General features: G+C 37.4%; 1 protein-coding gene across 1 annotated transcript in view; it reads left to right on the top strand.

Moving 5' to 3' along the window:
• EIF2AK3 (eukaryotic translation initiation factor 2 alpha kinase 3) overlaps positions 1-22,498 on the top strand; it is a 75,705-nt gene that overhangs the window by 31,988 nt on the left and 21,219 nt on the right. The window contains exons 3-12 of the mRNA XM_032243638.1: positions 1,821-2,015; positions 4,180-4,313; positions 6,004-6,238; positions 6,452-6,614; positions 8,126-8,266; positions 8,941-9,063; positions 10,960-11,180; positions 13,904-14,016; positions 18,170-18,292; positions 22,232-22,381. Coding sequence (XP_032099529.1) covers positions 1,821-2,015; positions 4,180-4,313; positions 6,004-6,238; positions 6,452-6,614; positions 8,126-8,266; positions 8,941-9,063; positions 10,960-11,180; positions 13,904-14,016; positions 18,170-18,292; positions 22,232-22,381 — 1,598 coding nt within the window. The remainder of the gene's footprint in view (positions 1-1,820; positions 2,016-4,179; positions 4,314-6,003; positions 6,239-6,451; positions 6,615-8,125; positions 8,267-8,940; positions 9,064-10,959; positions 11,181-13,903; positions 14,017-18,169; positions 18,293-22,231; positions 22,382-22,498) is intronic.

Raw genomic sequence — 22,498 nt, 5'->3', positions numbered from 1 at the left:
TTGGAGAGAAGTAAAAGATAGGCATGAAAGGTTTGTTTAAGGTCAGATTTAGAGGACTTGAATGTCCTCTAAAGGATTTTGGATCTTCAGGATTTGGTGTCTTTATTAAGAAGATAATAGATGTTGAAGATTTTTTAATAGTGTCATAACAAGCTTAACTGAGACTCAAAGAGATTAATCTGAAAGATACATAGAAGACTAAGGAAATGTCCACTTAAGAACTGTAAAGAGGCTATTATAGTAGCTCAGGCAGAAGCTAATAAGGATTTGACCTGGAAAATGAAAGAAAGAAATGAATTGGAATAGTGGTGTTTTACTCTGTCCTCCAAAACCCCAGGTTTGGGGGCAATGTAGATGTGTGAGTTGAACACCAAATGAGAACTCTCAGTTACTGGATGCAAGGTTTCAAGTAAGTATCACTTTAAAGAAAGGCTTCTGCTGCTTAAAGAACAAAAAACTATGGAGAGAAATTTTGTTAACTCATACTTCTTTTGTATTCTGGCTTCCTAAAGTTTTGAGCCTGGATAATCAGGAAAATAGTTGTGTCATTAATTGATGTAGATCAACTTATACATTTTTTAAATGCAGAGGTCAATGTCACAAAGACATGTACTGAAACTCTTACTGAAGAGATAAGATATTCTTGGCCAGAAAGCTTGGAATTATCCTGGACTCCGTTATTTTGCTCATGCCATAAAGAGAATCCACTATGAAATCCTGTTGGCTTTGCTTTTGATTATATCCCAAACCTGACCACCTTAAACAGCTCAACTGCCTATCAACTAATCTCTTATCTTCCGCCTGCTTTCTCTACCTCCACCCTTGCCTCTCAGCCTGTTCACTTTCCTTGTGGTTTTTCAAACGTGATGGGTTACTTCATCTAAGAGCCTTTGCAAAGCCTGGCCTGGCCTAGTTAACTTTCTCATGTTTAAGACTTTGCCTAAATGTTACTTTCTCAGTGAGGTCTACCCTGAGTTCTTTATTGATAATCCCCACTCCACCCCATGCATATTTACCATTCTTCCTTTATCTTGTTCCATTTTTTTAATGGCATTTAGCACCCAACATACCATATAATTTACTTATTTACTAAGTTGTTTGTCTTGTGACGCCAGAGTTTAAGCTTCACAAAGGCAGTGGTTTGTTTGTTTTGCTCACTGATCTATCCCAACCATCAGAATGTGCCAGCCATAGGTAGGCCCTTCATAAGCATTGTTAAAAGAAGGAAGGGCAACTGAGAACACAAAACCAGTAAGCTTGGTTACCAGGCTTCTAGCTCATTGCAGATTTGAGAAAGCAAATACAAGAAGTGATGGGATACTGCTTGAGGCAATATCTCCAAACCTGTGTTCCTTGGAGCTGAGTCTATGACAGTAATCGGCCTTGATAAAAATAGCCCTAGAAAAATACTGCACATATTGTCTATTTACTAGAAAATCATATTACATGTTAACATGTTAATGGCTATAAGAGCTCCTATAGTAACCTCTTCTTGAACTCACTTGATCATAAAACTCTCTTCTGGTAGCTTACCTACCATTATGGGACCCTCTTGGCCCATGGTAAACTGAGTTTGAGAAAAACTTTACTGGAATACTGTGTGTAGGGCCTGGGAGTGGTTGACAGCTCTTTTAAATTGCTTTTGGTTGATGTACTGTGCTGTGTCATGTGCTACTCAGAAGGAGGCTGGAGTACATCAGGCTCAAGGCTCCAGCTCTTAATTACTATTCTTTAAACCATATGACCCTTTTATTTTTCTGGGAGAAATAAGAAAAAAATAATTAAAGTTATAGCCCTTTAAAAAGTTGCTTCTGTTTTAGGTATTTGGGAATAAGATGATCATTCCTTCCCTGGATGGAGACCTCTTCCAGTGGGACCGAGACCGTGAGAGTATGGAAACAGTTCCTTTCACAGTTGAATCACTTCTTGAATCTTCTTATAAATTTGGAGATGATGTTGTTTTGGTTGGAGGAAAATCTCTTACTACGTATGGACTCAGTGCATATAGTGGAAAGGTAAGTGAAAATGCTGAATTTACTTTGGGGAAATCAGAATAAATTAAGATCGAAAAAATAATTTATTAAACTATACTTATTACTAGTTGGGGTTTATTGTAATTTTCCCCTGATGTTGTCATTTATTTTAATAAGAGAACTGTGATGTGGGAAGGGGAAACTAGTAACAATAAATGGCAGAGCCAGGAATAGCAGGAGGGAGAGAATTAATAAATATGGTTTACTGTGTCTCAGGTGCTTTTTTTTTTTTGTGTGTGTGTGTGTGTGTGTGTGTGTGTGTGTGTGTGTGTGTGACAGTGTCACTGTGTTGCCCAGGCTGATCTCAGCTCTATTCCACGCCCCCTCAGATTCAAGTGGGTTCAAGTGATTCTCATGCCTCACCCTTCTGAGTAGCTGGGATTACAGGCACGCTCCACCATGCCTGGCTAATTTTTGTATTTTTAGTAGAGTCAGGGTTTTACCATGTTGGCCAGGCTGGTCTCTAACTCCACCTCGGCCTCCCAAAGTGCCAGGTTTACAGGCATGAGCCACTGTGTCCAGCCTCAGGTGCTTTTTTTTATACATTATTTTGCAATCTTACAGTCTTCCTAAGGATAACTTTTTTTTTTTTTTTTTTTTTGGCTCTTCATTTTGACAGATGAAGAACCTTCTAAAGATTAATAATAATCCTAATGATAAGAATAATTGCTACTACTCATTTATATAGTTTGATCCTATAATAAGCTGATCCAAAAGGAAAGTTTGCACTCATTTTATAGATGAAGAAACTGAGACTTTAAAGGTTCAGAGACTTCCAAGATCTATCTGACAACAAAGTCATGCTGTTAATAACCTAGACTTTCTCCAACATTAGCTCTTGAGATATAATTATAACATAATCTGCTTCTAAGATTAGGTCTTATAAATCCATTATTAAGAGTAACTAATTAAAAACATCCTTTCAGCCAGGCAGGTGGCTCAAGCTTGTAATTCTAGCACTTTGGGAGGCCAAGGTGGTTGAATCACTTGAGGCCAGGAGTTCAAGACCAGCCTGGCCAACATGGTAAAACCCCATCTCTACTAAAAATAAAAAAATTAGCTGGGGATGGTGGCACATGCATGCCTGTAGTCCCAGCTACTCAGGAGGCTGAGATATGAGAATCACTTGAACCGGGAGGTGGAGGTTGCAGTGAGCTGAGATCATACCACTGCACTCCAATTTGTGCAACAGACTGAGACTTCACTTTAAAAAAATAACAAAAATAAATAAATAAAAACATCCTTTCTTAAAAGGTAAAAAATAAAAATCTTTGTAACCCTTTAACACCTTGACATGTAAACATTTTATATACATTATATTCTTCCTTGGACTAAAATCAGGAAGAATAGAAACATGATCTTTTTACTCTTGATTTTTTCAACTGTAAAAATTCCTTATCTAAGTGTTAGGCCCATAGCACTTTCTCGCTCTTGCAAATGCTTTTCTGCCTTCTCCACTCACGTGTATCTGCATTGTATTAAGGAGGCCATGCCATCCTGTCTGGCCATTTTTTGAGCAAGCACTTCAATCTCTGTTTACTTCAGTAGTCTTGTCTGTAAACAAACAGGTGATTGAACCCAATCACCTGGTTTTCTGATTTGATATGCTGCTACATAATTCTGATATTATAGAAGGTATGCTTCTTTTCATGAGGATTTTAGTTTGGATCATATTAAGTCTTCCTTTTTTCTTTTAGTGAAAGTTTGAGGGAGTTACTTTTGAATACAAAAAGCTATCAAAAGTTTCAAATTTTTTAAAAACCAAATACTTCTGTTATACAGAAACTCTAAGGTTGATTTTTTTTTAAACTCACCTGAAATTTTATTAATGGTATTGCTACAAAGCTATCACAAGTGCCTATCCATTTCTTCTTGTATATTCCATGGAAATCCCCAAAGCAAGGCTAAAATTATGTAAATCCTTAAAATCATTCCCTGAAATAAATATTCATTGGTACTGTCATGGTTCTAAATAACTCATTTTAGGAGTTAGTGTCAAACTGATGCTTCTTATTACTTGAGTACTTCATGCACATTTCCTTAGTTTCCTTTCACTTTTTAAAAATTACAGAGATTATTTTAATATTTCTTATCTCTTATGAGTTGTATTCTTTTACTAATTTTGTATCTAATTTTGTCTTTTCAGGTGAGGTATATCTGTTCAGCTCTGGGTTGTCGCCAATGGGATGGTGATGAAATGGAACAAGAGGAAGACATCCTGCTTCTACAGCGCACCCAAAAAACTGTTAGAGCTGTTGGACCTCGCAGTGGCAATGAGAAGTATGTATTCAGATAGTATTGCTGTTGGTATTATTTAGAAATACATCTAATACCAAAATTTATTAGATTTCTGTTTGTGGAGATTTTTTGAACTATTTTGTTGCCTTAAAAACTTTTTTTTTTTTTTTTTGAGATGAAGTCTCGCTCTGTTGTCCAGGCTAGAGTACACTGGCACAATATTGGCTCACTGCAGCCTCCGCCTCTGAGGTTCAAGTGATTCTCCTGCCTCAGCCCCCCGAGTAGCTGGGATTATAGGTGCGTGCCACCATACCTGGCTAATTTTTGTATTTTTAGTAGAGATGGAGTTTCACCATGTTGGCCAGACTGCTGTCGAACTCCCGACCTCAGGTGATCTTATGTGGTCCCTAAAATAAAAATGGTTTCATGGTTATTAACAGATTCTAAACTGAACTTCTCACCATATGCTTCAGAATGTGGTAACCACAGGGGTTCCCATGTGATGACTATTAGTTTAGTCTCAAGTAAATGGTATTTTTATAGCAACCTCATCACTCGAAGTTATTTGAATACAGAAAGATGTTAAGACAAAATTAATGTGTTTCTTTGAGCTTGAACCTATTTGACTCTCTAATTATGTCTCGTAGATGGTTTCATAGTTTGTCTGATTATCCCAATTTTAAAATAATAATCATTTTACTCAATTTTCTTGAAGTACTAAAACATTTAGCCTAATACCTTTCTGTTTCTTTCTTTAAATAATGAGCCCCTTATGTAATTTTTATATTTAAATATGTGATTTTAAAATGTGATACCTAGATTAGATATGCTGATCTTATATCACATGCTTGATTTTTTTAAACCTAATATTTAAGTTTTGAATTACCTATGTATAAAAATAACTTTAGATTCCATCTTTATTTTTTGAAGCTGAACCAGACTTTCAAGTTTTGTCTGACCTGATGCAGTGTAATTCAGTTTCCTTTCCTGAAAACTGTTCTCTCAAACTCAGTTAAGAATGCATTTATTCTTTTTGCTTTGGACTATGAATAGGGCTTTGCATTTGCAGACAACTTAACCTTCTTTATCCTGGCTGGATTTTGTTTTTTTAAGTGTTAGAGTGCTCACTGGGAGCTTAGCCACCATAGCAGCAGATGTCCAACTTAACAGAATTTTGAGTTACTAGAATAGGAAGGATCTGGGATCCTAAGATCCATGATTCATTAAAATATAATTATTTCAGTAAATGTCAGAATTCTTAACTATGCCATTTTATATCTAAGTGATAAGACGCTATACTCTCAATAATTGAGTGATTTTTCTAAATACTAATTATAGAGGAAATATTATTATTGCCACTTCATGGATAAGGCTGCTGCAACTTACTTAGGAAAGGTGACATTTATTGATGTGTTTTGGGAAAATCACTCTGATGTAGAAGTGAAACATTTGTACCTTTTTGAGAGAAAATCTATCCCTTAGCTATTGTAAGGGACACATCAGTCAGTCCACAGCCCTCAGAACCATTGTGTCTGAAGGGTCAGGACAGAGTTCTTGTGGGCCCTCTTGTGGCATAAATCAGCAGAGCACTCCTTTCCAGAAGGTTATGTTGCGTTGTTCTTTTCCTCATCACATAATTTTAGTATTTGCTTCTTCAATCTAGAAGACTTCTATGTTATTTTGTCCGTTTATTTAAATGTAAATTTCTAAAACACATCTTTGTAAATTTAAGGTGGAATTTCAGTGTTGGACACTTTGAACTTCGGTATATTCCAGACATGGAAACTAGAGCTGGATTTATTGAAAGCACCTTTAAACCCAATGGGAACAGAGAAGAGTCTAAAATTATTTCAGATGTGGAAGAACAGGAAGCTGCCATAATGGACATAGTGATAAAAGTTTCAGTTGCTGACTGGAAGGTTGTGGCATTCAGTAAGAAGGGAGGACATCTGAAATGGGAGTACCAGGTACCTAACACCCCTGAAGTTTTATAAATATGTTTCTTCCTCTCCCAGTTTGACCAAACTTACTGAGCGGAAGGAAATTACTGCCACTTGGGGCTCTCAGCTTGTTCTCTGTGCTGATTTTTGAAATGTGTGATTTTTAAATGGTCTTTTATGGGTTGGAACTACATAACTACTGCTTAAATTATTTAAGATCTTTTTTCCCTTTTTGTTTAGTTTTGTACTCCAATTGCATCTGCCTGGTTAGTTAAGGATGGGAAAGTCATTCCCATCAGTCTTTTTGATGATACAAGTTATACATCTAATGATGATGTTTTAGAAGATGAAGAAGACATTGTAGAAGCTGCCAGAGGAGCCACGGAAAACAGTGTTTACTTGGGTGAGTAAATGTATCTCATCTAATGGTAGTACATATTGGCATCTAGATTGTCTTCTTACATTGTTCCTTCCTACTTCAGGACTGCCTGTAGTAGTTTAAATCCTAATATCATCTCCGATTTAGATTGCCCTTAAGATTTATACATTGATTTCCATTCCTGCTACTTTCCCATTTGTCCAATTATGAAATTTTTTTCTTAACGGAGATGGAGTTTTGCTATTGTCACCCAGGCTAGAGTACAATGGTGTGATCTCAGCTCATTGCAACCTCTGCCTCACAGGTTCAAGCAATTCTTCTGCCTCAGCCTCCTGAGTAGCTGGGATTACAGGCACCCACCACCATGCCCGCCTAATTTTTGTATTTTTAGTAGAGATGGGGTTTTATCACATTGGCCAGTCTAGTCTTGAACTCCTGACTTTAGGTGATCTGCCTGCCTTGGCCTCCCAAAGTGTTAGGATTACAGGTTTAAGCCACTGCACCTAGCCCAATTCTGAAATTTTAAATTACTGTCTACATTCTTTTTCTCTGAAACCTATATTAGAAAGGCTTAGAAATATTCTTATTATATAATATGTTTTTAAATTACTCATTAGCTGGGCATGGTGGCACGCCTCTGTAATCCTAGCTACTTGGGAGGTTGAGGTGGGAGTGTCGTTTGACCCCAGGAGTTAAAGGCTACCCCAAACTATAATCATGCCACTGCACTCCTACCTGGATGATAGGGCAACACTCTTATCTATTTTTACATATATAATTATATGTAATTACATATAAAGTACATTTATGTGGTTAGCTATATATCCTCAAAGTCTACAATTTCCTATATATGTATTTGCATCCATATCAGTTTGTGCCGCTCCCCTCTTTAAGATTAGGTTTATTTCTTTTTTATAAATGCATCTGTACAACTGATCTAAAAAATAAAATTTTGGTGTGCTTCTGGGCAGTTGAAAGCCTTTAATCTAAGAAATTTTTGAAAACTCTTGAATCTAATTATTTGAACTAGCTTGGATCATCAAGTACTCATAAAATTCTATAAGTTCTCTCAGTGTGCCACCCACCTGTCAGTCTGAATGAAAAGCAAGAATTTGAAGGAATAACATGTCATGTATGTTATGATAGTATTTGACTGAATTGTTAGCCATATTTCTAGAATTATAGGTGTTTGGGTAAACTTTCTTAAGGAGAAAGTTACTTAGTCTAAGCTATTTGTTTCATGAGAGTACAATGACTTCCTATCTTTGAATTTTTCTACTGGAACCGTTTTCCTGTATTACTGAAAATGTGCTATTATTCAGTGAGAAACATCATATGGACCTTGTGTGTTAATAACTTTCTGTCCCTGTTTTTGATGAATAACCATTGAGTTTATTTTTGAATGCTTCAAGCATGTTTCTTTGATGGGAGTTTTGAGTATATGTAGAAATAACTGGAATTAAAGTAATTTTATTTAATAAAAAAACCTTTTTTTTAAAAACAGTGCATAATTGACAATGTTCTGGTTGATTCAGGAATGTATAGGGGCCAGCTGTATCTGCAGTCATCAGTCAGAATTTCAGAAAAGTTTCCTACAAGTCCCAAGGCTTTGGAATCTGTCAGTAATGAAAATGCAATTATTCCTTTGCCAACAATCAAATGGAAACCCTTAATTCGTAAGTGAATTGTAAGCTTTTATAAATATTGTTAGTGTTCAGAGACTTAATCCTGACTATCTTTGCCCAAGTTTTGAGTATTGCAGAGATAAGAGCTGCTGTATACTTTATATTTTATTGATAAACCATGATGGTATTTCACATGTTAATAGTGAATTTTTATTATCATTTAGAGCATTATTTCTAAGAAGCAGCAGTTGCTTCTATAAAAATGTTAATAAAATATTTCTCTATTTTGTTAACATTTTTAGAAACTTAGGAAAACTCTTAATTGTTCGCTGACTATGCCTAACTAACATTTAGCTCTTAACATATTTATGTTAAGACTATTTAGGTAAGAATTATCTGGTTAACACATCATATTCTTTGAGACATGAATGAATTGAAATCAAATACTGAACACTACTTCTTTCATTATCTTTCTATACCTTGTATGTGTTTTTTACTACACATGTCATATTATATTTTAATTGTTTAAATGACTCACATTCTCTGTAAGACTATGTGCTTTTCAAAGACAAAAGCCCTGGGCCATTTGTTTAACTTATATGTTTGAACTGAATTATCGTCAAACATCAGTTTATTCAATTACTGAACCTATGCATTTTTATTAAAGTAATAACAGTTAAGACTTAAGAAATGTTATTATTAAGAAAATAATAATTTTGTTTTAGATTCTCCTTCCAGAACTCCTGTCTTGGTAGGATCTGATGAATTTGACAAATGTCTTAGTAATGATAAGTTTTCTCATGAAGAGTACAGTAATGGTGCACTTTCAATCTTGCAGTATCCATATGGTAAGTGAAAATGTTGTTTTATTTATTTTATTTTTTAATTTAAAATTAATTTATAGAATTCAAACGAAGAAAAGTTGATTAGAGTATAGAAAATAAAATATCTTGAGAGACCATTTCATGAATGATTACTAACCATACAAGTTCCAAAGTTAGGTTGCCAGGGTTGAATGTCCCATTTTTGCCACATGCTAGGTTGGGCACATCTAGCACCCCTGTGTCTCAATTTCTGTATCTGTAAAGTTATGATAATAATCCTATTATCTATGTATTGAGTTGTTGTGAGGCCTAAATGAGATAATGCATGCAAAGTCTCAGTTAACATCATGTGTGGTACATAGTGTCAGTAAACATTAGTTCTGGTTATTAGCTTTTATTTATCAGCCTATATTATGTAGACTGTATGGTAACCTGTATAATGAAGAAAATGTGTTTTTCATAAAACTACATGAAAATGATACACAATGAGGTTATTTTAATTTCTTACTCAGACATGAGAAATTAGTGCAAATCAAGAATAGGTGAAATTTGGCATGAAATACATTTCTACGTAGTAAGCAGCAGTTTTTTAAAGTTAGGATATATTCAGATATGAAAGTCTTTTAAACTGTTGTGCAATTAAGAAGTCACCAAATCTGCATCAGGTAAATACATAAACTCATCAGTTACCCTAGATGCTAGCACTGGAAAGTTATTATGTAAGTTAAATCAATTTTTTTTTTTTTTTTTTGAGACGGAGTTTCACTCTTGTTACCCAGGCTGGAGCGCAATGGCGGGATCTCGGCTCATCACAACCTCCGCCTCCTGGGTCCAGGAAATTCTCCTGCCTCAACCTCCTACAGGCACGCACCACCATGCCCAGCTAATGTTTTGTGTTTTTAGTAGAGACGGGGTTTCACCATGTTGACCAGGATGGTCTCGATCTCTTGACCTTGTGATCCACCCGCCTCGGCCTCCCAAAGTGCTGAGATTACAGGCTTGAGCCACCACGCCTGGCTAAATCGATTTTTTTTTTTTTTTTTTTTTTTTTTTTAAAAAAACAGCTCTGAACTAAAAACAGCAGCCTTTATCTTGATATTGATCAAAAGACAAGGTAGGCCAGGCATGGTGGCTGACGCCTGTAATCCCAACACTTTGGGGGGCCAAGATGAGCAGATCACTTGAGGTCAGTAGTTCAAGAACAGCCTGGCCAACATTGTGAAAACCTGTCTCTACTAAAAATAAAAAAATTAGCCAGGCATTGTGGTGCACACCTCTAGTCCCAGCTACTCAAGGAGGCTGAGGCAGGAGGATCACCTGAGCCCAGAAGGCAGAGGTTGCAGTGAGGCAAGATCACTGCATCCCAGCCTGGGCAACAGAGCAAGACCCTGTCTCAGAAAAAAAAGACAAGGTAAAAGAGAATTGTGTAATCTGACAACATAATACAAAATAGAAAACAAGAAAAGAGAGGCCGTTTTTTTGAGACAAACTCATTTTGATAGCCCAAACTGAACCAAACAGCATGGATGTTTTCCTTTCATTTTATAAAGAATAATTGGTGGTAAAATTTGGTGTCTTATTGATAACCAAGCAAAAGGAAAGCTAAAAATATCTTGAAAGAAGATTGAGTATAAATTCTTGTATTTAAAGAACTGAATTATTAATGAGGTTATGAATGGAGTAGCCCTCAAGAGTCTTACTACTTAATACAAAGAAAATTTAATATGCTTATAGGATAAAGGAAAATATCTATGTTTATGGGAGAAAAAATAGACAAATTAATATATTTAAAATGTGTTTAAGATGAAACTTAAAAGGAATTAGTGTGATCACTCATAGGAAAATAAATACATGTTAATAAAGATGGGCCTATTTTGTGTTACCTTAAAAAAAAAAACCCTTTTATGTTTCTATTTGAAGATAATGGTTATTATCTACCATACTACAAGAGGGAAAGGAACAAACGAAGCACACAGATCACAGTCAGGTTCTTCGACAACCCAAATTACAACAAGAATATCCGCAAAAAGGATCCTGTTCTCCTCTTACACTGGTGGAAAGAAATAGTTGCAACGATTTTGTTTTGTATTATAGCAACAACGTTTATTGTGCGCAGGCTTTTCCATCCTCATCCTCACAGGGTAAGAATCACTGTTGCTTACTCTCTGGTTTCCATTTCCCCACCTCCCATTCACTCCTCAACCCATTGCAGCCTGGCTTCCACCTCTACTGCTCCACCGAAGCTACTCTTGCCAAAGTTCTCAGTGGTCTTCCGTGTGTTAAATGTAATGGACATTTTTCAGTCCTTATCTAACTGAACCTCTTTGTATTTGACACTGTTGAACATCTCCCTTTGACCTTTCTTGCCTGGCTTCCTTGACACCATGCTCCCCTGGTCTCCTTGGGTGTGATGTGGATGCTTTAGGACCTGATCTTTCTCATTCTCTCAGTAATTGTTGGTTTTCCTTAGGGCTCCCTCTTTTCAGTGTTCATCCCACAAACTGTCCTTGGATGGTCTTCCCTGCTTTCCCAGCTCTAACCTTCTTATATACTAATGGTTCCCATATCTCTTTCCCCAGAACAGCAATCTAGTAGGTGCTACACAGACACTTCAAATGAGCCATCTCAGACTGTCCTCATTTCCATTCCCATTCCTCTCCCTAGCCTGTCAACAAAAAGTACTGCCATATGTGGTCACCAAAACCATGGATCATTTTTTCTCCCTTATCAGTCACCAAGTTCTGTCAAATTCTTCTTCTAGATGTCTTCAAATTTTTCTCCTTCTCTGTCTGTCAGTTTTCATTTCCCCAGCACAAATACCATCATCACACCTCTTCTGAATCACTGAAATAGCCTCTAACTGGCCTCTGTGCCCCTAGTCCTCAGGCTGTCTCCAGTCCATTCTCCACACCCTAACTCTAGCTGCATTTCTGGGCTTAAAAACTTCTAATATATGACCCCCCTCACCCCACTGTTGTTATGCTCAAGTCCACCCTTAGAACATGCAAGGTTCTGAATGACTCGTATCCTGACTGCTCATGACCCATCCTTTACTGGTACCCTAATTCCTTCCTCCTCTCCCCCATGCTCAGCCCCTAGGCTTAGCCTCTTTCAGTCCTTCCTGTAGACCATGCTCTCGGTGACCCTGGTAGCACTCGTCTTTCTAACCTTGCCTTGGAGCCTTGTTCCCCACCTCCCCTCCCTTCCCAAATAATTAACTCTTGGGTAATATCTTTTAGTTTGAAATTAGTTGTCATGTCCTCTGGGAAGTCATCTTTAACCTCCTATTTCTGAGTTAGATTTTCTGCCTATGTCTATACTCTGTACTTCCCTTATTAAAGTATTTACTAAAATATTTAATATGTAATACCTAATTTCTCTCTCTCTCTAGACTGTACATTTTTTTTCCAGAGACAGGGTCTCACTTGTCTCACTCTGTCACCCAAGCTAGAATGCAGTGGCACAATCTCACTGCAGCCTCTGCCTCCCAGAGGTTAAGGTCAATGTAGTTTTCCGTTGATCTTAATCACAAGGCATGATTATACAAAGAGATCCCTAAGTGATCTCGTGTGCCACCACACCCAGCTAATTTTTTGTATTTTTTGTAGAGATGGGGTTTCTTCATGTTGGTCAGGCTGGTCTCAAACTCCTGGCCTCAAGAGATCTGCCCTCCTCAGCTTCCCAGAGTCCTGGGATTACAGGCATGAGCCACCACGCCTGGCCTAGACTGTACATCCTTAAAGACAAGGACAAGTCTACACTGTTTGCCACCAGCCTGTCAGCCCCGTACACGGTGCTTGGCATATAATTGGAGCTCAGTATAGATTTGTTGAATCAGTGACTAAACAGGTGACCCACAGTGCCCTCATTTGACAATAATAATTATTAACATCCTCTGGAAAATCTTTTAGGAGAGGTTGGTAAAGAGACATTGCCTAATTTAATTTCCTGTTATTGAAAGCATTTTTTTTTTTTTTTTTTTTTTTTTTTTTTGAGGCGGAGTTTCGCTTTTGTTACCCAGGCTGGAGTGCAATGGCGCGATCTCGGCTCACCGCAACCTCCGCCTCCTGGGTTCAGGCAATTCTCCTGCCCCAGCCTCCTGAGTAGCTGGGATTACAGGCACGTGCCACCACGCCCAGCTAATTTTTTGTAGTTTTAGTAGAGACGGGGTTTCACCATGTTGACCAGGATGGCCTCGATCTCTTGACCTCGTGATCCACCCGCCTTGGCCTCCCACAGTGCTGGGATTATAGGCGTGAGTCACCGCGCCCGGCTTTTTTTTTTTTTTTTTTTAATAGAGACAGGGTTTCTCTGTGTTGGTCAGACTGGTGTCAAACTCCTGACCTCAGGTGATCCGCATGCCTCATCCTCCCAAAGTGCTGGGATTACAGGTGTGAGCCAATACGCCCGGCCTTATTGAAAGCATTTTTAATGCAGTCTACAAAGTTGGTTGGGAAAGAAATCACTCTAGGCTTTTTGTTGTTGTTACTGGGTTTTGTTTGTTTGTTTGTTTTTTTAACCTCATTTTGTCAAATCACTCTACTCTTGCCCAGGAGTTTATATTTATGCTTACATGTGTGCACTGTTTTTCTCTTTTTATCTAGTTATGTATCATGCTGTACATATGACATAGCCACATTATAAAGAAACAAAATCCCCTCAAAGACTGGAGGGTTAGCAATGGGAAGATAAACTGTTTTTCTTTCATGATAAAGCATAATGCTGCATTTTATTTTCATAATGCTTTTGTTTTTCTCAGTGTCACTTATTTATTTTTCAGTGTTATTTATTTTATAACCTAAGAATCTTAGCTAACTTCAGTTCAGCTTTGTACTGGTGGTAATTTTGTTTTTCACCTTATCAGCAAAGGAAGGAGTCTGAAACTCAGTGTCAAACTGAAAATAAATATGATTCTGTAAGTGGTGAAGCCAATGACAGTAGCTGGAATGACATAAAAAACTCTGGATATATATCACGGTAAGAGTGTTATAAAATACAGATGTATGTTATAGCTTCTGATGGCAACCATTTTAATCAAAGAAAAAATGACCTAAGATCTTGTTTTTTTTTTTTAACGTGTGGCTATCTAGATAAATAAAACATAGATTTAACCCTCAATCAATCAATAAATTCGAGTAACTTAAATATACTAAAAATGGTATATACCCTAACAAAGATAAAAATAGAATATTATAGGAGTATAGAATTTAAGCTACCAAATTGAGTTCTTATTCAAGTAACTTAGCCATTTAGGGTCTGTTATATACTAGGATTAGCATTTATAGTACCAAATAATAATTATTGTGTTTATAACAGTATAATATAAATCTCCACGTGTTTCTGAATCATTTATTTCCATTATTGTTTTAGCCATAATAGGAAGTAGAAATATGGGGAAAAAACACTAACAGAACAGATAGTTTTTAAAAGCAGAAGGGGGAGTGGATTAGCTAAAAGTAGGCAGTTTAAATAAAAGTAAAATAAAAGTAGAGAAACTGTTAGCAATCTCTCAAGTATAAAATATCACCTTTGATGCATTGCGATACTCGACATGGTATTATGGTTTATTTTTCATATCACATGGATTATATCTACTCTTCTCTTTGTCTTGACAGCATCCTTCTTAACACTTAAGTGATACAGGGACAAGGAAAATACATGGAATTATACTACTTAATATCTAGGGTAATGATTTTATGGGAGAAAAGACTGAAAATCATAAATAAATATGTATATTAGGCTCTCCAAGGAAACCAAAATGACAAGATGTACATATATACCTTCTACATATGCATATATCTATATATATCTACTTCTATATAGTATATGTGCTGCCAAAGCGAGCACTATATCTACTTCTATATAGACATAGATGCACAAGCATATTCACAACAAATTAAGGAAATATTTGTGACAATTAGTTATTTTTGTCACCTGTCATGTGGTCACAGCTGGTATTTATAAGTACCTTCTTGCTCTATCCATCCCATATTCCCTTGACCATCAGAGAACACCTCTGTTAGTTGTAGTTCTTTATCTGATGAGGTAACCCAAATCCACAGTCCTGAAGGATCTGGGAGATTAGTAGTTCTACCTGGATTGGATTATTGTAGTTTTCCATTGACCGTAATCACAAGGCATGATTATACAAAAGGATCCCTAAGGGATCTCGTGTATTTCAGAACTACTCTTTCTTACACCTCCATTGTGAAGCAGCAATCCAGTTTCCCCTTGGTAGTCAGGATTAGTCACCCAGCCAGCACAGTATCTCTCTTCTTTGTTGATTCAAAGGCATGAGGAGTTCAAAGTTGCTGGGCAGCAGGCTTAACTTCCAATTCAGTGGCATCATTGTATCTCCTGGTGGAAGTGTTCCTCCCTCTTAGACTAAGACCTCTAGGCCAGCCAACCATAAGGTCACAGGAGCAGGAAGCAAAAATTTTGCTAATGGATCGCCAGGGGGTAATGGTGAGTGATGCCATTCCCATTTTCATCCCTTGATTCCTGGACCTGTAAATACTGGCTATGGGAGAAACCATGCTACATATTAGACACTGATTCAGAGCATATACAGCTTTCTGGAGAACCTTGCCCCAGCCCTGTGAGGTACCTACCAGGCAGTGTAATGGAGTCTTCAAAAGGCCATTCTACCTTTCTATCAAACCAGCTGCTTCAGGATGGTGAGGAACAGGTAAAATCAGTCAATTCCATAAACAAAGCAAAATTTACTAGGTGATTAACAAATGGTAAAGGCTACTTTAATACCCTTGCTAATAAAAATACTAATATGTCAGTGACTGTCAACACCAGCAGACAGTGAGAGAAAGGGCAACAATAAAGAATCCAACAACTCCCACGAGGTAGTCTACTACTGAAGACACTCGTTGTTCATTAAACATTTATTCTGAACAGCTGTGTGCAGGACAATATTTCAGTCTTTGGGAGAAATAAAAAGACTGCTACTGTCCTAGAGAAGCTTAAAGTCTGTGAGAAAGATGCTACTGGGTCAAACAAACGTATAAGAAAAAAGTCATGAACCAAATCACTAAATCTGTTTGTGATAATCTAGGAAGGCATCACAAAGGAAGCCATATTTGAATTGAATTTTAAATTGTGAGTAAGAGTTCGGCAAGTAGATGAGGTTTCAGGAGTAGAATATATGTGGTGTCATGAATAAAGATGTGTTTGTCAGACTGTTGTCAAGAAAATTAGAATAATATACTCAAAATTGAATTAGATTTAAATGAGGTTTTTCTTTAACTTTATTCAATATGAAGAATGCAGCTGTTGGGTCTTTTTTTTTTTTTTTAAATACAGGAGTTCTATAATAATACCTAATGTTTTTTCGTTGCACCAATGTCCTAGTCACTGGTAAGAGCATGAACTCTTCATTTAGTCATGAGTTCAAATCCCAGCTCTGTCATTTATCAGCTGACAACTTAAGCAAAGCTGATACTTATATTTCTAGGGTCTGTAACCACATATAAGATGTTACTCTTTTTGGAAGATAATCTGTTTTTATATAGGTGTTTTCCTTAATATAGCAAGATAATTCAGTTGGCCCTCCAGAAGTAGGACATGAACTTTGTGGGCTTTTGCATTTGGGGAGACTGATTTTTACTGAGGTACCTTGACTGGCTATTTTTAGGAATACAGATTATTATTATTCATTCTCTATGAAGATAATTGGCCCATGGAAGGTTGAAATCTATTGCTTCTTCTTAACTCCATGTTTTAACCAGCTGAGGCAACTACTAAATTAATGACTATGTAAGTCATTTCTTAATTAATGCATTTATTCAACAGACGTTTGTTAGACTTTCGGTTTCCCAGGTAGTGCCCAATCTCTGGAAATACAAAGAGAAACAAGAATGATTTTCTCCATTCATGGCCTCCATAATGCAGTGGTGGTGGAACAAGGGAGCTGCTTACAAATAATTGCAAAAAATTAAGATTAAGTTTAAATGCTTCAAAGTATTATGTGCAGAGTGTTATGGGAAAGTCGAGATGGGGATCTAAGAAAGCCTTACAGAGATGGTGAGATGAGCAGAATGAAAGAAGAATAGGGTTCTTTAAAAGCAAAGAGGAAGGCCATCCCAGTGAAACAGAAAGCAGAAGCAAAACCTTGAAATTATGAGGTTTTTTTGCATGGTGCAAATTGACCGGATTATACAGTACAGGTCTGTGATGTCAGCACCAAAGGGAGAAACAGGCTGCTGAGTGGAGGCCCCTGTAAGTGACAGATGGCAAGTTGGCTTCTGTCTGACTTGGTACCTCCAGTGGTAAGTAAACTGGGTTTCATGAGGAAACCCAGCCCATATCAGTTTTGGTTCCTAGGAAGGTTTATGGCTAAAATAATGCCTGGGTATTAATAGGATTGATTTTTCCCATAAAATTTATAGTTAATTAGCTAAGATCAAAATACATTATCTGTAATTGAATACAAAATGTGAGAGAATGTAAAAGATTTGAGAATTAGGAATATGATCTTTTGGTAGATGATAGGAAGTATTGGACAGCACACATCAGTAGTGCAATAGCTGTAAGAACAAGTGATTAACAAGAGATTCCCAAGGCCGGGCGTGGTGGCTCACGCCTGTAATCCCAGCACTTTGGGAGGCCGAGGCGGGTGGATCACGAGGTCAAGAGATCAAGACCATCCTGGTCAACATGGTGAAACCCCGTCTCTACTAAAAATACAAAAAATCAGCTGGGCATGGTGGCACGTGCCTGTAATCCTAGCTACTCAGGAGGCTGAGGCAGGGGAATTGCCTGAACCCAGGAGGCGGAGGTTGCGGTGAGCCGAGATCGCGCCATTGCACTCCAGCCTTCGCTCTTCGTAACAAGAGTGAAACACCGTCTAAAAAAAAAAAAAAAAAAACAAGAGATTCCCAATTAAAGACACATTTTTCATTTTACATTTTTTTCTAGGAAATTGATAACAGTGTGTTTACTTCATTTATACAAACAGAATAATTAAAAATGCTGTTAATCAAATTCAAAATATACTATTTATTAAGATGAGTTATATGAATTTATACATTTTTATGTGTCATAAGATTGAACTGATTTTCACCTTACCACAAAATTTAAAACTGTTGCAAACTTTTATAAATTTTACCTCTCTTTAAAGATATCTAACTGATTTTGAACCAATTCAATGTCTGGGACGTGGCGGCTTTGGAGTTGTTTTTGAAGCTAAAAACAAAGTAGATGACTGCAATTATGCTATCAAGAGGATCCGTCTCCCCAATAGGTAATGGTGTACCTTTGGTAAACTTGAAATCAGCACAATGTGATCTAATCTTATGGGTAAAATATCCTTCTTACTATACTCTGTAAGCACCACAGAAAACACAGTTTCAGACCTTTCAAATCTTAGTTTCTAAGTGCTGCCAAGTAACCAGCTGTCTAAAAGTTGTTAGGTTGCTTTCTACCTACTTTTAAATGTCCTTGTTTTTGATTCTTAACTCAGAACTTTCCTATAGACTTCAATAAATTGCCGCATTTTAAAATAATTCTATATTTTTGTATAATTAAGGAAAAGTACTAGAACAAAAACATTTGAATTATATTATTTCTACCCAGTAATAACTAAATTAGCCGGGCACGCCACCACGCCCGGCTAATTTAGAGATTTCCTTTTGATTTGGTTTTCTTTCTTTTTTTTGAGACAGAGTTTCAATCTGTTGCCCAGGCTGGAGTGCAGTGGCGCAATCTCATCTCACTGCAACCTCCACCTCCCGGGTTCAAGAGATTTTCCTGCCTCAGGCTCCCGAGTCGCTGGGACTACAGGCACGTGCCACTTTGCCCAGCTAATTTTTGCATTTTTTTAGTAGAGACAGGGTTTCACCATGTTAGGATGATCTCGAACTCCTGACCTCATGATCTGCCTGCCCCGGCCTCCCAAAGTGCTGGGATTACAGGTATGAGCCACCACACCTGGCCTTGATTTTGTTTTCTGGTCATAAATATACCTAATTGGTAGCCAGTCGCCAGTACTGTACAGTTTTGTCTGTTGCTTTCTTTGTCATATCCTCTATATTTTTCATGTTATTAACAATATTCTAAAATATATTAAAAGTATTTTATAGCTTGGTAATAGTCCATTTAATACACATTCCATATTTAACCATTTTGTATTGATAGACAATTTGGTTTCGAATTTGTTACAATTAGAAATAACTTTACCATAAAAAAAAAAAAACTGTGCTGTATCATCTTTTTATATACATTTTGACAATATCTGTTTCCTTAGGATAGATTCCTAGAAGTATGATTTCTGACTCAGAGCAGTGTGATGCTTAAGATGATAGGTTTCTAGCAATACCTTTTATTCTATCTATGTAGAAGGCTCTTGTTGCTTCTTTTTTTTTTTATCTTTGAGACAGGGTCTCGCTCTGTCACCCTGGTTCAAGCAATTCTCGTGCTTCAGCCTCCCAAGTAGCTAGGATTACAGGCACATACCACCATACCCGGCTAATTTTGTATTTTTAGTAGACACAGGGTTTCACCATGTTGGCCGGGCTGGTCTCAGACTCCTGATCTCAGGTGATTCACCTGCCTTGGCCTCCCAAAGTGCTGGGATTACAGGCGTGCACCACCACACCTGGCTAATTTTGTGTTTTTACTAGAGATAGAGCTTCACCATGTTGGCCAGGCTGGTCTTGAACTCTTGACCTCAGGTGATTCATCTGCCTCGGTCTCCCAAAGTGCTGGGATTACAGGCGTGAGCTAATATACCTAGCTAATTTTTGTATTTTTAGTAGAGATGGGGTTTCAGCATGTTGGCCAGGCTGGTCTCAAACTTCTGACCTCAAATGATCCACTCGTCTCTGCCTCCCAAATTGCTGGAATTGCAGGCATGAGCCACCATGCCTGGCCTCTTGTTGATTGTTGATTAAATGCATGCTAATTGTTGTGCTATCATCTTATCTGGTAGTCACAGTTTTTTCAAATTCCTGTCTGGGAGGGACAGGAATTGGATGGTTTGGGTACTAGGGAACTAATTTTTTTCTTTTGGTAAATAACTTTTGAGTAGTTTAAATATTCATATGTGCCAGGTACTACATAGGCTATAAAAACTAAGCAAGGTTTCTCCCCTCAAGAAGCTTGTACCTTTTTGGTGCTTTTGTATGTGTACTCAAGTAAATACAATGCAAGGAAGATTTTGACCTTTGTCTCATCTCAATTAAGTATTAATAACTTCTCATGAAGAAGAGTGGATGTGGCCAAAAGGCAGTAAGGAAGTCAAACTTTGTGGAAATGGAGGCATTTGCTCTGGGTGTGCAAGAGTAGCCTTTCCCTCAGGAGACAGGTATGGGAGGGATGGCCAAGTGCATTAAATGGCCTGAGCAAAGGCTCTCACAAGCACGTGGAGGTGGTATGGAGAATGGTGAGAGTTCTGGAATAGCTGGAGCAAAGGGTAAGAATGGGGGAGGATGGAAGAGAGGAAGAAAAAGATAGATTGGCCAGGCACAGTGGCTCATGCTTATCCCAGCACTTCAGGAGCCCTAGGTGGGTGGATCAATTGAGGCCAGGAGTTGGGAAACCAGCCTGGCCAACATGACAAAAATGTCATCTCTATTAAAAGGCAGGTGGAGGTTAGTGAGCTGAGATGGCATCAGTATACTCCAGCCTGGGTGACAGAGTGAGACTCTGTCTGTCTCAGGGAAAAAAAAAGAACTTGTAGCACCTAAAATGCCAAGCAAATAAGTTGGTATCTTATTTTGTAGACATTTGGGTCTTTGAGTAGAAAAAGCAAATAAGTTGGTATCTTATTTTGTAGACATTTGGGTCTTTGAGTAGAAAAAGCAATGTGATCAAAGTGGAGGTGACTCTGGTAGCAGCGTGTAGATGGCTGATGCAAGGAAAGGACATGAGACAGGAATGTTCATTAGATTTTTTGGCAACAGTTTAGTCCTAAAGTAAGAATTGAGTGTAAGGAATTGAAAAGGAGGAGCTGATAGGATTTGGTAACTGAATGTGAGTACCTAGAAGTTGTTAATTTAGAAATGTGCTAGGATTCTTAGAATGAGAGAGTGGTGGACATTCATAACAATAACAAAGCACAGAGGAAAAAAATCAGAGTAGCTGATGTTCTCATGGGGAGGGAAATAGATGCAATTTGCATTTATTTGTGTTGCTCAGGGGATGGTGGGATCCCTAGAAATGTGAGATTAGGTCCATCAGAAAAGTTGTCAAAGCAGAAGATAAAATCCAGATGCCTTTCTAGTTAAAATTTCATTGCCTATGATATTGTATAGTTGAGGCTTATACAAACAACATTTTAGTACAAGCTTATGAGGTTGTAATGTGTATGCTTTTGGAGTGGACCTTCTCCGTGTTCCTGAGTGAAGATGCTAGGGTCTCTTTTGAATATCTCACTCATACCTATTTGTCCTCCCATTGACAACAAATGTTAAGCAATAATCTTTAAGAGTCTGTAATGATTCGTTTTTAGTCAGCCAAGAAAACTTTCATTTGCATGTGCAGTAGATGCACTTGTAGCATTTATTTCCAGAAGGAAAAAAAAAACAAAACTGAAATACTTGAATATTGAAATACTTGAAATATTTTTTGTGTGGCCTTTTAGAGGTATACTTTAGGCTGGCTGGGCACAGTGGTCCAGGTCTGTAACCTCAGCATTTTGGGAGTCAGAGATGGGTGGATCACCTCAGGTCAGAAGATCAAGACCAGCCTGACCAATATGGTGAAACCCTGTCTACTAAATTAAAAAAAAAAAAAAAATAGTGGGGCATGTTGGTGCATGCCTGCATTCCCAGCTACTTGGGAGGCTGAGACAGGAGAATCACTTGATCCCTGGAGGCAGAGGAAAGTGAGTCAAGATTGCGTTATTGCACTCTAGCCTAGGCAACAGAGGAAAACTCCATCTCAAAAAATAAAAAGAAGTATACCCTAGGCTAACTCATATGTTTCTAATTTTAGTTTCAAGAAGGGATCCTATTTTATTACTTTTCTGTTTTCACTATTGGATACGAATACTTCAGATATAAACAGGCTTCAGTGTTGTCTTACTTTCTCTTTTTTTTAGGCTAATTTTATTTTTTTAATTTTCCTTTTTTATTAATATATAATGCATCTATGTTTTTTAGGGGTACGTGTCACATAATTTGTAAAGATCAAATCAGTGTAATTGGAATATCCATCACCTTAAATATTTTTTCTCTTTCAGGGAATTGGCTCGGGAAAAGGTAATGCGAGAAGTTAAAGCCTTAGCCAAGCTTGAGCACCCAGGCATTGTTAGATATTTCAATGCCTGGCTCGAAGCACCACCAGAGAAGTGGCAAGAAAAGATGGATGAAATTTGGCTGAAAGATGAAAGGTAACTAACTGTTACACATAGACTTAAGCTAGTTTTTTGCTTGTGTGATCACAATATCAGTTTTATAACTTTAGGGATTTTTTTTTTTTTTTTTTTAAGGAACAGCAGAGTTCTGTT

The sequence above is a fragment of the Sapajus apella genome, unplaced genomic scaffold (assembly GCF_009761245.1).
Source record: "Sapajus apella isolate SASKATOON/1434 unplaced genomic scaffold, GSC_monkey_1.0 scaffold52, whole genome shotgun sequence".
NCBI lineage: Eukaryota > Metazoa > Chordata > Mammalia > Primates > Cebidae > Sapajus > Sapajus apella.
The sequence above is the reverse complement of the archived record's forward strand: the minus strand, read 5'-3'. Positions and strand labels throughout refer to the sequence as shown.